This window comes from Tachysurus fulvidraco, chromosome 1 (genome assembly GCF_022655615.1).
Source record: "Tachysurus fulvidraco isolate hzauxx_2018 chromosome 1, HZAU_PFXX_2.0, whole genome shotgun sequence".
Lineage (NCBI taxonomy): Eukaryota > Metazoa > Chordata > Actinopteri > Siluriformes > Bagridae > Tachysurus > Tachysurus fulvidraco.
Window position 1 is genome coordinate 10,735,776 of NC_062518.1, and position 17,680 is coordinate 10,753,455.

General features: G+C 40.5%; 1 protein-coding gene across 6 annotated transcripts in view; it reads left to right on the forward strand.

The window, feature by feature from the left end:
- apba2b (amyloid beta (A4) precursor protein-binding, family A, member 2b) overlaps positions 1-17,680 on the forward strand; it is a 97,832-nt gene that overhangs the window by 54,568 nt on the left and 25,584 nt on the right. For 4 of the 6 annotated variants that reach the window (XM_047820797.1, XM_047820815.1, XM_047820800.1 and 1 more), the window contains 3 exons: positions 9,425-10,532; positions 14,966-15,046; positions 16,981-17,020. In XM_047820797.1, the coding sequence (XP_047676753.1) occupies positions 9,462-10,532; positions 14,966-15,046; positions 16,981-17,020 (1,192 nt within the window). In that variant the 5' untranslated portion in view covers positions 9,425-9,461. Of the gene's footprint in view, positions 1-7,940; positions 8,089-9,424; positions 10,533-14,965; positions 15,047-16,980; positions 17,021-17,680 lie in introns of those variants that run through there. The other 2 variants (XM_047820809.1, XM_047820822.1) reach the window with 2 other exon arrangements.

Genomic DNA, 17,680 nt, shown 5'->3' on the forward strand with positions numbered 1-17,680 from the left:
CATGGCCCAGACAACTACCCTTTTTTTCTCCTTGTGATGGCAAGATTGTGGCCAGATTAAATAAAATTTACTAGCATATTAATCGATTTAGTGCCTGATGTTGAATGTCTTAAATGTATATATATATGTGTGTGTGTGTGTGTGTGTGTGTGTGTGTGTGTGTGTGTGTGTGTGTGTGTGTGTGTGTGTGTGTGTGTGTGTGTTTGACTCAGTGAACCACAGATAGTGTATTTGCCTCAGTGAACCACACATACCCTGACTGTGTGCTTATACAGGTCAGATTCTCATGTGCTGCAGTGTCACTGCATCCCTCTGTGGTTTCCTAAACCTCTTAGTCTGTGAAATTCAATGGTGTTGTTCACAACACCAAGGACAAGTGCTGACAAGGAGAGTCATCTTTTTTTCAGTTGAGGCAGCAGTAATGACGACGCCTGTCAACAATTAGTGCAAATATTATCCATAGTGCAGATATAATGGAGAGCTCAAGTCTTTATTAGTAACATATTCATCAGTTACAAGGAAAACGTTCCTACCTGATAGTGTGTGTTGTTGCGGTGGCTACTTATAAAAGCACAACAAGCAGTTGTAACAATTGTATGAAGGTTGTGCAGCGATGATTACATTACATTTTCTCATCATTATCTCGCAGATGTCATTTTGCTCTGATGTTTTGGAGAAACTGGGAACTGGTCTGAGAGCCACAGCGTTCCAATCCGAGTCTGGCGGATATCCAAACCATCTGCACATCTTCATGTTCACACAGACTTTTTGCAGAATTGCTGATAGGCAGCTTTCCCTGGGGTCCGTTTCATGATCAGGCAATAACATAATCATCTAAACATTAAAATTAAAGTGAGGATTATTGAATATTCCAGAAGTTTATTTTAACGACCGGGCTGATCCGGCAGTAACAAAACATTAGCTATAAATAACCAGTAAAGATTATACTCCTGAGCTATATTACCGTTTGTACAAGTTTGCACAGTTTTGTGAGCACTCCTAAATGCACTTGTACAACATCCTTAATGTGGAATAAAATTTGCATAGTGTGAACACTTACAGTAAGCTGCACTTATTTTTCCGTCTTCAATAGTGGCTTGTACGTAAGCTACAAGAGACATACAGTACAGTAGAGTCAGCGAAGGTTGCTGCTTGTGGAAGGTTTGTTTTTTAATTAGTTTTTGGAGTGTAATTTGTCTTCTGGCTCACATTTCTCTTGTTTCATAAGCGAGTGAGCTTGGCCTTCAGCATCAGCGTGTACAAACTCTACAGAATTGTGCTGCCACTCAGCTTAGGGTTCAGCTTTAAGCTTCTTTTATAGACTTGGCAGAAAAATCCTTAGTTAAATGCACATACAAAGCCATAAACCTGCTTCGCTGCCTGAGAGTCTGGTTACTACATTGTGTGTAAAGCAGCGGGGTCCTGTCTTATGGTGTGGGTGTAAGTACATGTGTTCATTCCATACACACAGGAGTCACAGCTAATACCACCTGTTTAATCAGTCGATCGTAGCTTTCATTAGACTCAGGTGTGGCTTCTGCTTGGTTGGAATGAAAACGGACACACCGCATATAATGTAAATAAATTATCTAAAAAACCATCAAAAGGTTAAATGGTTGAAGTGTGAAACTACAAACCAGAAGGTTGTGAGTTTTAATCCCAGGTCCCCTAAGCTGCCAACACTGGGCCAATTTGTAAGGCCCATAACCCTCAATCATATAAATTGCAATCAAAATGTAAGTTGTTTTGGTTAAGGACAAATCTGGACAAGTGCCAAACATGTAAATAAGCTAGAAAGATCTATCCTGACCAATCCCACACACTTCTGCAAAAGGTTTAACCACTCATCCTTTTTTTTTGTTTGCACCATCCTCTATTATTTGCTGACAAACAGTTGGTTCTGTTTTTCAGAATATGAAGAAATAACTCATTTAAACCAGTGTGACCCAGACTAGGATACGGAGGATGAACAGTATACATCATATACCCATTCATTTTAAGCTTCATATCTGAATGCATTATGCACAGTTAGTACTCAAATAACCTTAATCTGGCTGGCGAACACTGTCTTTATATGGAACAGATGTTCACCGACTTAACTATTTGCAGCTTATTTGTAGCTTATATTACACATTACTTAATATACATGACCAAGCAAACATGTAGTCCACATAGCTTGCTGTGTTTTTACCTGTTTCTTTCTATGCAACAATGATTCTTCTTCTTCCACTTTTGGCTTTTCCCCTGTTAGGGATAGCCACATGTAGTGAATCATCTGTTTCCACCTAAGTCTGTCCTCGACATTCTCTACTCTCGCACCAGTCACCTTCATGTCCTCATTTAACACATCCGTATATCTCCTCTTCGGCCTTCCTCTTGACCTCTTACCTGGCAGCTCCATCTCCAACATCCTTCTACCAATATAACCATCTCCCTTCTCTGTAGATGTCCAAACCATCTCAATCTAGTCTCTCTGACCTTGTCCCCAAAACAGCCAACCTGAGCTGTCCCACTCTGTTTGTACTCGTTCCTAATCCTGTCCATCCTCGTCACTCTTAAAGAGAACCTCAACATCCTCATCTCTGCTATCTCCATCTCTGCCTCATGTCATGCTTCTCACTGCTACAGTCTCTAACCCGTACAGCATAGCTGGTCTAGGTTCTTTTCAACAATGATACATATCTGAGAAATAGTGTCCCCTTGTGGAGAATTTTCCTTCTGAATAAATATGAGTGACTGGAACTCATACGAGTCAGGAACAGGACATTGAACATCCGTATGGCACAGTGGAGAAATCTTCCATTCATTGTAGGAAAAGTGTACCTTGGTGGTACCTTAAGTCCTAGTTGTACTTTAGCTCTTTACTCTTTTCCAGAGGCTTGAGGAGTAGCTACTGATTGCTGCAATGTTCTCTCTACCTCTCTACAGTGCCACATTTTCATTCATCATTTCAGCATGAGAACAGAGAGGCTGTAAATCCTCTAGAAATTTTTATGGTTTCTGTGGCTGTTAAATTGAAATCATGCATCACAGTGCAGAGCTTTAATACACTGGGCTCTCCTTTTCCACTATACTAATGAATTAACATGTGTGTCTGGGAATAAGCTGCAAAACTTTCTCTTCTTGAGGTTCAGGGTTTTTAAATCCTCTTCTAGAAATTAACATGGAGTGATGTCAGGTGAAAAGGAGCAAGAAATCAAAGAAAATAGTTTCTCATTGGTTTTTTCCTTAAACATTATAAACACGTCATTATTTAGTAATAGATGATTTTCAGAGAGTGCGGCTTTTTTAAATCTGTCAGTCCAATAGTCTTAGCCAAGGAAGTGTGTCCTCTTTGTTACACCTAGTGAAGGAGGTGTGTCGTCTTTGTTACACCTAGTGAAGGAGGTGTGTCCTCTTTGTTACACCTAGTGAAGGAGGTGTGTCCTCTTTGTTACACCTAGTGAAGGAGGTGTGTCCTCTTTGTTACAGCTAGTGAAGGAGGTGTGTCCTCTTTGTTACACCCAGTGAAGGAGGTGTGTCGTCTTTGTTCCACCTACCCAGCCAAGGAGGTGTGTCCTCTTTGTTCCACTCAGCCAAGGAGGTGTGTCATCTTTGTTCCACCCAGTGAAGGAGGTGTGTTGTCTTTGTTCCACCCAGTGTAGGAGGTGTGTTGTCTTTGTTACACCGAGTGAAGGAGGTGTGTTGTCTTTGTTCCACCCAGTGTAGGAGGTGTGTTGTCTTTGTTCCACCCAGTGTAGGAGGTGTGTTGTCTTTGTTACACCGAGTGAAGGAGGTGTGTTGTCTTTGTTCCACCCAGTGTAGGAGGTGTGTTGTCTTTGTTACACCCAGTGAAGGAGGTGTGTTGTATTGTTACACCCAGTGAGCCAGTGAAGGAGGTGTGTCCTCTTTGTTACACCCAGTGAAGGAGGTGTGTCCTCTTTGTTACACCCAGTGAAGGAGCTGTGTCCTCTTTGTTACACCCAGTGAGCCAGTGAAGGAGGTGTGTCCTCTTTGTTACACCCAGTGAAGGAGGTGTGTCCTCTTTGTTACACCCAGTGAAGGAGGTGTGTCCTCTTTGTTACACCCAGTGAAGGAGGTGTGTCCTCTTTGTTACACCAGTGAAGGAGGTGTGTCCTCTTTGTTGTACCAGAGAAGAGGGTTTGTTGTCTTTGTTACACCAGTGAAGGAAGTGTGTTGTCTTTGTTCCACCCAGTGAAGGAGGTGTGTCCTCTTTGTTACACCCAGTGAAGGAGGTGTGTCCTCTTTGTTACACCAGTGAAGGAGGTGTGTCCTCTTTGTTGTACCAGAGAAGAGGGTTTGTTGTCTTTGTTACACCAGTGAAGGAAGTGTGTTGTCTTTGTTCCACCCAGTGAAGGAGGTGTGTCCTCTTTGTTACACCCAGTAAAGGAGGTGTGTTGTCTTTGCCCACTAAGTTAAGGAGGTGTGTCCTCTTTGTTACACCAAGTGACCCAGTCGATGAGGTGTGTCCTCTTTGTTACACCAGTGACCCAGTGAAGGAGGTGTGTCCTCTTTGTTACACCCAATGACTCAGTGAAGGAGGTGTGTCCTCTTTGTTACACCAGTTAAAGAGGTGTGTTGACTTTGTTACACCCAGTGACCCAGTGAAGGAGGTGTGTCCTCTTTGTTACACTAGTGAAGGAGGTGTGTCCTCTTTGTTACACCAGTGATGAAGGTGTGTCCTCTTTGTTACACCCAGTGAAAGAGGTTTCTGTTTCTTACAGTCTTAGTGAAGGAGGATCTGCCTATTTTCTGTCAGTTCCAGTGAATGAGGCACTGCCTCTGTATGTGTAAGTCCTAATAAAGGAATCATAGCTCCTGCATCTGCTAGACCCAGTGAAGGACACTTGGTTTCTTTGTGCCAGAGCTACCACTTTTGTTAATATGAGCTGATGTGTAATATTATTGCATCGTATTGCACTAGTAAAATCTGAGGAAGAGATAAACAGCCTAACTATGAGAGTCAGGTAAAGTTAATTAAAGACCTTTTAGTTTCTAGTTCCCTGGCTCCTCTGTGACACTTTTTCATTCTTAGAACAAAACCTTACTATAATTTGCTCCGACTGTACTGTACAGTAAGTCATTTTTTATGTGGACTGCTTTTAATCTTCAAAATATCTCCTATGTATTTTCAGCCATCTTTTTTTTCATTAGGAATAACGAGTAATTGCTCTGAACCAGATGAAAAGTTTCAAAGCTTTTCGATCTGATTTGATCAGAGAAAGCACGAAATGAAAGAGCGCCTACTCCAAGCTTACTCAAAAGACCCAACATAGCAGCAAGGTGGATGGTGTTAGCTTTCCTTACAGTGATAGAGATGAAGGACCGCTGGGAAAACTCTTACCAGAGGCAATCAGAACACCATCTGACCTTTTTCTCTTCTTCATCCAGCCTTTCTTCCTTGCCTTTAAATCCCTTCCATTCATTTAGTGAATCAATGAAACTGTCCTGTTCTTACTGAGGTGTCTGGATAATCGGTTGTGTTAATGAGCTGTTCTGGATCATTTCAGGGCAAAATAGCTGTGACTGCTACCTACTGTAAAGGTAAATGTTTTTGGATTTTAAAGGTGGGGTCTTCGTTGTTTGAGAAACGATTCAGAAAACGGTGGCCGCCAAACAAAACAAAAACAAAACTAAGGTGTAGCCAATGAGCAGAAATGGGCGTGTCTTGTCAGTATGGGCGGAGAAAGTGTTCAGTGCGCATGTGTGACATTAGCAGAAAGCGGTTTTAACATTGACATGGAGGATAAAAACAAAGAAAGAAAGCGAAGAAAGGCTTACGATAAGGCAAGAAGTAGGACTAACAGAATACGGCTTTCTATCAATTAAAGTTCAGAATATTAAATCAATCAATACACTTACTTGTGTTACTGCAAGTCTTTGTGCCTGAAACATTCGCACACGCTCCATTCTTCCGTCTCCATGTTATCGGCAGCAACGTACGGCCTCTGCCTCTAACATTAGCTCTGCCTCGGGTTCTAGAAGTGTTGACTGCCTCATTCTGCGTGAAACGGAGCTAAACCTTTCACGGTACCACACAAAGTACTACAAAACATATTTGTATTACCATAGTATTACTCATTGCGTTCATTTATTGATAAAAATATACCCTCGGTCAGCTGCCCCAACAGGTTCCGCCATAATACTTGTCTGGTGTATGTGTGGGGCGGAGCTATCAAAACAGGGGTGGGATCCATTTGGGTTAGGGGCATGTTTGTTTTGGTGATTTCAAATGTCAACATTGGCTTTCAAACAACGGAGACCCCACCTTTAAGACGGCAGGTTGGTGGCACTTTTCATTAGATGTGATTTCCTAAGCAGTGACTTTCTCTGTCTTTGGCGTTTAGATTCTTGCTCCGATTTATTTCCTGCGTTTTTTACAGACTACATTCTACTAACATCCTGTCCTGCACCTCCCACATTCACACATTACAGTGAAAAGAAGTTTTTATTTTTTGTATTTTTTTTTATAAATAGCTCATAGTCTTCAGATCATCTCCAAAGTCACCCACGTTATTCACAGTATGTCGTTACTTACATTTTTATGATAGCATTATCATAAATACTATGATTAAAACAGTGCTCTTAACATGGCAGCAATTAAACAACTTTGTATCCCTGCACATGTACAATAACAATAAGGGGATAGTTGATACTCTACTCAGTTTTTGATGGTCTCTCATTAGCTGTAGAGACCAACAGAAAGAGAGGAGCAGGCAGGCATGGCAGGAATTGAAATAAAACTAAAATATAAATATAATGTTTATATTATAAGTAAAAAATGAAATCCCAGTTGTACGACGAGGCGCAAACAGGTTCTCCAGGCTCTTTTGCACAAACGGACTCACCTTGAAAACATGTGTTTTTATATAATGAAAAGCCAAAAAAAAAAACTACACGTACAACGTCATCATTAGTCCAAATGTGGGAAACGTAGGGCGGTTACGCGCTTAATTAGTACATCTGAAACATTTTACTCTAACGAGATGTTTTTCACAGGGGCCACTTAATTTGAGAACCTTTTTAAATACAATTAGTCATTGTAGTACCATGAATAATATAATTAGAGCTCTGTACAATCAATACATTTACATACAGAAAGAAACTGATTCAAAGTTTGAACTCAAAATAAAAAAACATTACAGCCGTATTCTCTCTCTCTCTGTGTATATATATATATATATATGCTTTCTGTCGAGAGAGATTACCGTACAGTCACGTGCCAGTGTCATTTCTCTCAGACGTGTTGTAGAAATTGTTTGGAATTTACAGGAGTCAAAATTTTATACACTATTAATTTCGGTCTCCTCCGCTTCCTTTTGTGTTTGATTCTGTACTGACGTCAGGATGCGACCCTGGTTTTACAGAGCAGGCGGAATTGATTTTTCATGCATGTGCCCTGGGAGACAATTGATATGGTAATGTATTTCAATTCAGTAAAAGCCATAAGGATGCATTCGACATCAATTTGCAAATTGTCAATGTGCCTTTTGGGTTCAAGGAATAGATTGGACTATTGGGACTATATATGGAACAAGCAACATGTATTCACATTGCATAGAGATATATATACAGTATGCATGATTCAATCCACTTACAGAGGCTATACATTTTTTCTGAAAATAATTATGCATGTATCATTTCATTCCTCGCTTTCTTCTCTGTTCCATTGTGGTGTTAATGGACAAAAATATGTTTTATAATGTGATTGAGTCACTAGACACAGCTACTGAATTGGCATGGTTAATGCATTCAGGGGTGAACTAAGAGGCAAAGGGTCATGGGTCCCTGGGTTGGTGTTCAGCTTTTAGTTATCCCATACAGAGCCAGGATTGGACAGGACTTTTAGAGTAGGAGGGATGTGGATCATCAGGAAAATGGGGAGGAGTGTTCAAGGCAAAACAGTCAATCATCTCTACACTGCTGATTAGTTCTTTGCACGTCAATGTAATACCAGTATCCAGGAGAAACAGGTAGGACAGAGAAGCCTGCATGATTTGTAGGTGCCATGGGATTGGGTTGGAGCTGCACGGTGATTGAAACAGCAGCTTGAGAGGTGTGATTTCCCCGGAGAGCTCTTTTATTGAGGTTTGTACAGAATGTGATCTAAGAGTGGTGACATGCTGTGAAAGGTGATACGAGTAATATGAGTGAGCTTGGTCAAAGTGTAAAGAATCTGTGAAGTGTTGGTGTAATGTGGTACGTAAGTCTGATGCCTTGTGTGTGTGGAGGGGTCTCTGTCCTACTCGTGTTCATGCTTTTTTGTGTAGGCATATGGTTGATTATCATCTGTAATGTTTGGTGATGGAAGGCATAATAATGGCAGTGTGTGTGTTTGTGTGTGTGTGTGTGTGTGTGTGTGTGTGTGTGTGTGTGTGTGTGTGTGTGTGAGGGGCGGGTGTTAATCAGTAACAAAAGCCCCTCTGAGAGGCTGTTGGTGGAGATGGCACAGTGTGTGTGTGTGTGTGTGTGTGTGTGTGTGTGTGTGTGTGTGTGTGTGTGTGTGTGTGTGTGTGTGAGTGTCCGTATTAGCGTATGTGCATGTGTGTGTGTTTATTAGGGTGTGACTCAGAATGTAGAACATGTTCTCATTCTCTTTTCTCATCCATTTGGATTTGATTATACAGTGTGTATCAAGAATTCCTAACATAATTTATCTTCGTCCACTGGTACTTAGGTTGTTTTTTTTTAATTAGGCTTAGTTTATCACCATACACAGCACAACAAGTCCACAGTAAGAACTTGCACCTTCATTTCCTACAATCACTACCACACCCTTTCCTCTCTGGTCCTGTTATTCCTCGCCTCACTATGCTTTAATGAATTAACCACCAACACTGATAATTCCATCCACATACCAGCAAATACTTTGACTGCTTTGATTGTATATATCGATGCCATTGTCTTGCTTATATTAGATTATTTTCGGCGGTTTAAGCCTAATTAAATAGAAAAATAAATGCAGGCTCTTTTTCATTCTGATGGTGTATTAATAAGCCCAGTACTGTGGACATCTTGGGCAACACGTGAACCTCCGAAATGAAGATCTGTTCGTTCAATAATAGTAATTGATCAGGCAATGAGCGGTTATAGTGATCCAGCATCCTGCCGGGTATGAGTGAGGCATTGCTGCTTGGCTGAGAGGATCAATGGGATTCGACAGAGCTAGAGTCTATAGGCATAATTTGGTCTCAGTTGTTATTGTCTTTAGTCGTCTAGGCATTTGGGGTTGTATTATTTATATCATATTTAGCTGAATATTAGGGTAAGTGTTTTAGTATACAGTACATCAAAGTCATATAACACTCCTGGGTCAGTTCAGAATTAAGGAACCATTACTGTTTGTTTGCTTGTCCTAGGATTTTAACTTACAAATGTGTGTAGAAAATCCCACTCATGACAATGTCTTCCCTTTGTGTCTCAGGATACAAGAGATGGAAGGTCAGTGAGTATCTCTCTCTATGGCTCAGAGGAAGAGGCCTGGGCCCAGCAGCAGCATGGCCTCAGCAGAGCTTCATGCTCCAGCACCATGCCCATGCCCTGCCCCATATCCTAGCAAAGAGTGTGAAGAGAGACAAGACACTGAAACCCCTGTACCCCCTTATTGTGAGCAGGAAGAGGTGGACCTGCCTAGCAGCCATCCTGCCACGCCAGAACACACCAACTCTAATTATCATGGCCATCCAGATAGTCTTGATGGGGATTCAAGCTCAGACTATGTCAACAATACATCAGAGGATGAAGAAGATTATGATGAAGGGTTGCCTGAAGAAGATGAGGGAGTGACATACTATATCCGTTATTGTCCGGAGGATGACAGTTACATGGAGGGAATGGACTGTAATGAGGGCAGATATGGGCGTGCTGAGCCACCCCCAGACACAGATGAGTGTCAAGAAGCAGTGGAGGAGTGGGTGGAGGGTGAGGGTGAGGTGCGCTGTGAAGTTCTGGAGCAGGACTCTGACCAGCAGATATATGACGGGAGACCTGAACCAGTCCTTGATCACCATCTGCACCATAAGTACCATCACCAGGACCAAGCTCTTCCTCAAACCCAGGAACAAGAGGATGATGATGAGGAGAGTGAGGACTACTGTGCTAATGAAGAGGAGGAACCAGAGGAGGAACAAGACAGAGAGGCCTACACAGGGGACTACTACGCCCCAGAGGACAATGGGAACTCCATGTATACAGGCCACAAGGTCATAGAGGGTGAAACAGGTGAAGAAACGGAGGAAGACATTGATCAAATTGTGGCTGAGATTAAGATGAGCATGAGCATGGGCAGCCTAAGCAGTGGCACTGATCAGAGCCCAGAGGAGCTGATACCCATGCCTGGGCATTACCAGGCTGAAGCTGAGCCCAAAGCTGAACCAGCACCATACCCCCCACCACACCGCCATGATGGAAGGCCCAAAACCCTTAACATCCCCACTGCCGGTCACAACTCACAGCCACAGAGGAGCTCAAAAGGGCACTTGCACACCCCAGAAGAGAGGAGAAGATGGGCACAGGAGCAGCACAGGGAACAGGTAAGAGAAGTAGGTCACACAGCTAAAAATACGATCAAACATTCTTAGAGCTAGTTAATAAGGTTGTGATTATCTCTTCATTAAGGTGCATAACATAATGAATTGGACTTTCTGCATTGGGCTGTCTACATGGCTGTGCCTGTGATAGCATTACCTTTAGGGGTGTGACATCTATGAAGCTGCAATTTTGCAATGGGTTTCTAAGCTAAAAACACACAAACAAACAAAAAAAAAACATCTACAATGCTTACAGCTTAGTAGTAGTTTTAGTTTATCTATCTAAAACCATAATATTCAGTTCTTAAGAGGATGGTGTGGTTAGTATTTTGGGACAATGGTGTCAGGGGAAACTGCCAACACCACAATCCAGTTTGGAATAAAGGTGATGCACTTGTAAATTGCTGAGCATAGACTTGACCTCCATACAAACGACCTATTTCTTGTTTTGAGGTAAATGATAGAGGGAGGTGTGTATTACAATGCCTGAATTCTTGATGTGGTGCTCTATTAAGTTTATGCAGTCGGGTAGAAGTGAAATTCCCATTGCAACACAGCAACCTTCCTGTCCAGAATGGGATGGGGTTAATGAGCTCAGTCAGAGGTGGTGTAGTATTTGACTGACCTCATAGTTGAATTCATCAATTTAATTAAATCAAATTAACCTCAAATATTTTTTGAAGGTTGCATGACATGTCCATTTTTTTAAGGGTGCATGACATGAAAGAAGTGCTCTAGCCTGTCAGGCTTCTAATGCTTCCTGTTATTGCCTTGTGTAGTCCACTGAAGCTATTATAAAGTCATGCCCTTTGTTTTAATGGTCTGATGTTACTCATGTCAGTTCTGTCAAAGGTGTCCTCAATCAATTGAACGGAGCACACAGCACTTTTGGGGTGGCCGACGGATTCACCTGCTGACATTTCAGACATGCCGCACACCACTTGAGAACATTACTGAAAATACGCAGTCAATAGAAACAGACCATGAGAAGGTTCAAAATATTATCTAGCCCTACATACCCAGCCACGGGATTATGATAAATTGCATGGAATAACATTTCTGTAAGGCTTTTCAGTACAAATGATTGGGTTCTGTTCTTTGCTTGACTGTCCTGTCACTTGATATACCCTGTCCTTAATAACTGAAAAATTTAATGGGACAGGGCAGCAACATGAGGTCGAATTCACTGGCCATCAGTTACTCTCACTTGGTCAAAGGCATCTCAGTTATAGGGCGGTGGAAACATGCGGGTGGGGGGTTCGGGAGAGACGTCTTCTGCTGTAAACACCGCAAGGCTTCATTTATCTGTGGCTCTTAGACATTGATTAGAGGACTTCTTTACATATTAAGCCAATATTCTTATAACATCATATAGAGATTTGAAAGTTACAACAAATATTGCTTTTAAAAAATTACAAGAGTACATTCAGACGGTGCAGCTACTCACTGTACTTATATCCAGTTTAGTGCATTATATTATACAAGGGAACCTCAGTTTTTTGTTGGGTTTATATTGTATAAGGATGTATGTAATCTTAATTAGGTTCTCCAGAAATAGCTCTGTTTCTGGAACATATTCTACAGAATTAATGTACTCATTGTACACAATGTATATCCACCATATTGTAAAGCCATTTTTCCTTTAAAGTGGAGTGAAGGTGATGAGAGTATATGCGATCGTCTAAAGATCATCCTTCTCTGATTGCATGCAAAGGTCATGGCCAGTGTAATCAACCTTGTTTCAGCTTCACACTCTCAGACTCGTAATTTATTCATTTGTTCATTTTTTTAAAAATAATGCATCAGGACCAACACGCAACACTTTTAACATGATTTTTATTATTTAGAACCAGAAAATATTTCTCCAGAAGTTACTAAAATATCTGTACAAATTCTCTGTCTTTAAACTGAATTGAAAATAAATGATGTTTACTAATACTCCAAACAGTCAGGACAAAGACGTGTCCCCACTTTGCTGTCAATTCTGTTAGCTGCTCCTGTTGTAATATTATTTAGGCTTTATTCCATAGGATGTTGTTTACATTTACAGCATTTAGCAGACACACTTATCCAGAGTGACTTACATTTTTATTTCAGTTTATACATCTGAGCAATCGAGGGTTAAGGGCCTTGCTCAGGGGCCCAGCAGTGGCAGATTGGTGGACCTGGAATTCAAGTAGTCCAACACGTTAACCTTTTTTTTTGTTGTTTTTTTTTAGCTCGGATTTGGAAAAAACGCTGTATTGGTGTTTTGAGTTTTAAAGCAGCAAATTATGATTAGCAAATAATCACTGACTTTTTCATTTTCTAATGGCAATATTGGCCTATATAGTCTGCAAATGGGTCTTTACGATGCTATGATCATTCCTTTAGACAAATTAATAAGAATTTATCTGTAACCACGAAGCATGATGGGTTCATCAATTATTGTGAAGCATATTGTAATCTCAATGTGTAGAAATACAGACAAATATTCATGAGCGTAGGAAGTGACAGCACTGTTCCTGGAACATCTGGACGCTGTAAAAATTCGTGCAAATATTGAAATACTAGTGAAGATCTATTAAATGACAATAAAATTAGGACAGTGCTGTTCTGTTGATGGATGTTGGTTCAAGACAGGAAAACAACTTTCAGAAGTTAAAGTATATAAAAACACACTGAACCATATGAACACTAATTCCAGGATCTCACTTTATCTCAAATTATTATTACATATTTCATACTTAAGTGGACACAATACGAGTGATGAAAAGCATCAGGTTCTAAGAGATATTACTGGGCTGTGTTTTGCAGAGGTGGGAGTAAGTCACACATGTGCAAGTCGCAAGTAAGTCTCAGGCAATGAATGTCAAGTCGAATCTTTTTTTTAATATTTGTCAAGCAAGTCCCAAGTCTCAAATTTGCGATTTAACTCTGACTCGAGTCAAGTCGAGTCCCCCATCTCTGAATCATTTAACTCAAGTCCGAGTCAAGTCCCAAGTCATGAATGTCAAGTCAAAGTCAAGTCGAGTCTTTTTTAATATTTGTCTAGCAATTCTCAAGTCTCAGATTTGTGACTTAAGTCTGACCCGAGTCAAGTCATATGACTCGAATCCCCCATCTCTGGTGTATTGTATTAATTTGACAAACGAGAAGGCTAACAAGCTAACTAGTGAACTCATTCAGCTTTACCTGTAGCTTGGAACTTCTCCCTTTTTATTATTTCTGTAGTCAAGAAAAATCAACTAGTGATATTTTTTTCTGCATGGCTTAAGATGGCACCAGCAGAAGTGACTACTGACTAATTTAACTTGTAGTAATGGCCTATAATCACAATAAGCTCTATCCTGATCTCTAAGCAAGTGATTTCATTTCGTTTCTGTTCTGCTAGTTTGTGAGCACACAGGTGTAAATAACCTGAACTTTAATTAGAGGATATGCAGTTATCTGTCCATGACAAACTTCAGTTAAACGTGTAAAGTGTATACCAAGAAGCTTTTGCTTTCTTTGTTGTTGTGTATTAGTTTTGTAACATAGTGGGACTTACATTAGTGTAACTGTGACTCAGGGTGATATGGGTCAGACCATTCCACCGAGGAACAGACCACAAAGGGCTTCCCAAGGGCTGTCAAATTGCCTTTTTTTTTTTTTTACTTCTCCTTTTGATCCTTTACTATTTTTCATCTTTTGTTATCTGACAAGCGTTGTATTGCTTCTCTGGTATCCAGAGGGTTTATATCCCTGGAGGAAGCAGACTGAACCTTATAGTGTGCTGATGGGGTCCTGTTTCTCTCTCTCGGGGGGGGAAATGGGAGAGAGATAGATATGAGAGATATAGAGAGAGAGAGAGAGAGAGTAGAGGATGAGAGAGGGGAGAGATAAGAGAAAGAGATATAGAGAGAGAGAGATAAAGAGAGAGAGAAAGATAGATAGAGAGAGAGAGAGAGAATTGGAGAGAGAGATGGAAGAGAGAAAGAGGAGATAACGAGAGAGAGAAACGAGAGAGAGGAGCGAGAGAGGAGAAAGAAGAGAGAGATGGAAAAGAGAGAGAGAGGGACAGAGAGATGGAAAAGAGAGAGAGAGATGGAAAAGAGAGAGAGAGGGACAGAGAGATAGAGAAGAGAAGAGCAGAGAGAGAGAGAGAGAGAAGAGAGAGAGAGGAGAGAGAGAGAGAAGAGAGAGGAGAGAACGATAGAGAGATAGCGAATACCAGAGTAGATCTCGCTAGATATTAAGAGAGCTCTTCTGGATCTCTCTGAGATCTTCCTCTCTATCTCTCTATATCTCTCCCTCTCTCTCACTCTCTCTCCCTCTCTCTCTCTCTCTCCCTCTCTCTCTCTCACTCTCTCTCTCCCTCTCTCCCTCTCTCTCTCCCTCTCTATCTGTCATTCTCTCTCTCACTCTCTCTGTCTCCCTCTCTCTCTCCCTCTCTCTCTCTCACTCTGTCTCTCTAGGTGTCACATAGTGCAGAGCAGCCACGAAAACAGCAACGCTCAGATCTCAATGGACCTCTGGAGAACAACAACGTCCCTGAGGTGGATCCATTATTAACATTTGAACCTACAGAACCACAATTGGTTCTTATTAACTTCTTCTTTAATCATTATACATATCATCAATGAACAAGTGCAAAATAATACAATTCACAAGTCTTAAAGGAACAGCATGTTATTTTCTCTGCTGCCTGAAAGGTGAATTGCAACTGAAATGAAACACAAGCAATCAGTCTTCCCTCGAAATAAAATGACCAAAACCACTGTTGAAAGTTGCCTCTCCTCAGTTGTCTTTTTTAATGAAATGGAGCATAAACAAGATGCCATGTTCCAGGTGGAGATGGAGCTATTTTTCTTTTAAGCCAGAAAAATTCAAACAAAATTCTAAATGCCAGAATCTAGCTTGATTCCTTGAAGTTTTCCAAAATCTTTCCAAATCTTTATGTTGCCTTCAATTTGTGGTAATTCTATAATGAACACAAATTGAAGGCAACATAAAGTTTCTGAGAATTGTGGAAAACAACATAAAGTGTCTTTAAAACATTCTCCAAAAGTATTCTCTCAGCGTTATGATGATGATGATGATGATGATGATGAACACATTACTCCAAAATTTCCCACTGGTGTTCAGTTTTTTCTTTTCATTTGTCATTTGTATTTAATATTGGGTGTATTATTATTGCACATATTGTAACACTTTTTAAAAATGACAAATGGTTCATTTAGCTTCATTTACACACACACACACACACGCACGCACGCACACACACACATACACAGACTAGTTGGCTTTACTTGAGGTAGTTTAAATGGCAGAATAAAATCAGATACTTTTGTCTCTTAGAGTAATACAGTCTAATGTGTTCATTTCGGCTAATGTCGCTTTTGGAGGAGCAGAAATTGCTTGAGTAGAGTCATTCTTACTGGGTAATTGCCTTGAGAATAATTAATGTGTCATTAGTATTCAGATGCATTCAACAAAGTCTGCAAATTTGGCCCCTCACCAAGCAGAACAATGTCTCTATTAAGGCTGCTGGGTGTTGTTTTTGATTGGAGAGGTCTTCATTTTCTCTAGGTCCTTCTTGTGTAGTGCTCCACAAGTCTGTCTCAATTTGTGGGGCAATTTGCAAAGCAGGTATTTACAGTATATTTTATCTTTTAAACTCCTGGATTGGATGTGTGGTGGCTTAGTGGTTAACATGTTTAGCCTCACAACCCCAGGGTTTAGGGGCAGTTCCTGCTTTTCCGTTGCATCTGTGGAGTTTGCATGTACAGGTTCTCTTATAACCCTGTGTAGATTCTGTATTTTACACAGCACTTCTTTCTGTTTGGGAAATGAACCTTTGTAGACAGTATTTTTCTGCAGTGTAATCTAGTGGGGAACTTTCTAGTTCATTGGGCATGGATCTGAGAAAACAGAAGCAAAATCAAGGACATATGGCTTTTTTCTTTTTTCTCTAAGAAGCTATACATTCCTTCTTGTATGGACTTCATTTAATTACCCTGACTGATGCAGCTTTGGGTCTCTTTTCCTAGACTGCAATTAATGGTCATGGATCCTCTCTAAGTGTTTTATTTCCATTTGGATGACTGTAACAAAGTGATTGCTATTACTCAGTCTGCTGCGGTATCTCTCACTCAGAGACATTACTCCATGCTTGTAGAGAATAGAGGCTGGATAACTGACATGATCCTGTATGCTGATTTAACATTGGATGGCTGAGTCGATGACTAAACCGTTCACCACTTACAGTAGAATCAGCGTGCATTTGCTGTTGTTCTGTGTGTTCACCACGTTTTCTTGTTTCCATTTAGTTTTGCTGGAGTTTTTGTCCTGCTGTTTTTAAGTAAAATACAAGTTATATATATAAACTTGTTGAAGTGTTTTAGTATTCAGTTTTTTGTAGCAAAGCTCATCATACAGTACATACATTTCATCTTCATTTCTTATTTGAATGTTTCTTCTTGTTTCCCAGCCATCAAAGAAGGCAGCATCTTTCCCCAGCTTTGTCGATGGTAAGTGGCCACTTTCTACTTGCCTCGTATCGGCCTGTGGTGATCTGCTCAAAAGGCAAAAAATCTCTACAGCAAAAATAAAATATAAACTACAAGCTATACCAATACCATAATAAAAGAAGCAGACATTAAAGAAAAGTCACTTTATGCAGTTTTGTAAAATTTTTAATAAAAATGGTTGCTGTAGATAAGGATATCTCCACTTCATTTGAAGAAAACATTTTGCACTGTATCACTGTGTTCCTTAGCAGCATGCACATGAAAAAAGGACACTCTGTGAAAGCAGGACACTAGATTAGCCAAAGCTGGAAACAGAACCACAAGAAAAGAAGAGGAGCTTATTTCCATTTTCTCAGTCACAAGGATGCTTCCAATGGAGAAAACTGATTGATCTTAATCCCTCTGTAAGGACTAGAAAATAAATTCCTGTGTGTTCATCCGTACACAAATGCAATCACAATTTTTAATTGTAATTCATTTTTACCAAGAGGACACACTAGCATAACAGTAGAATATATACAGTACTAGATGACACAAGCCGTGTACATGCTTAAAAATATAGTACATGGCTTGGCACAACCTCACAATCGAATATACACTTCTGGGCATACATATTTATAGGTTATTTTTATCTGGAAATGTCAAACAATATTGGGAAGG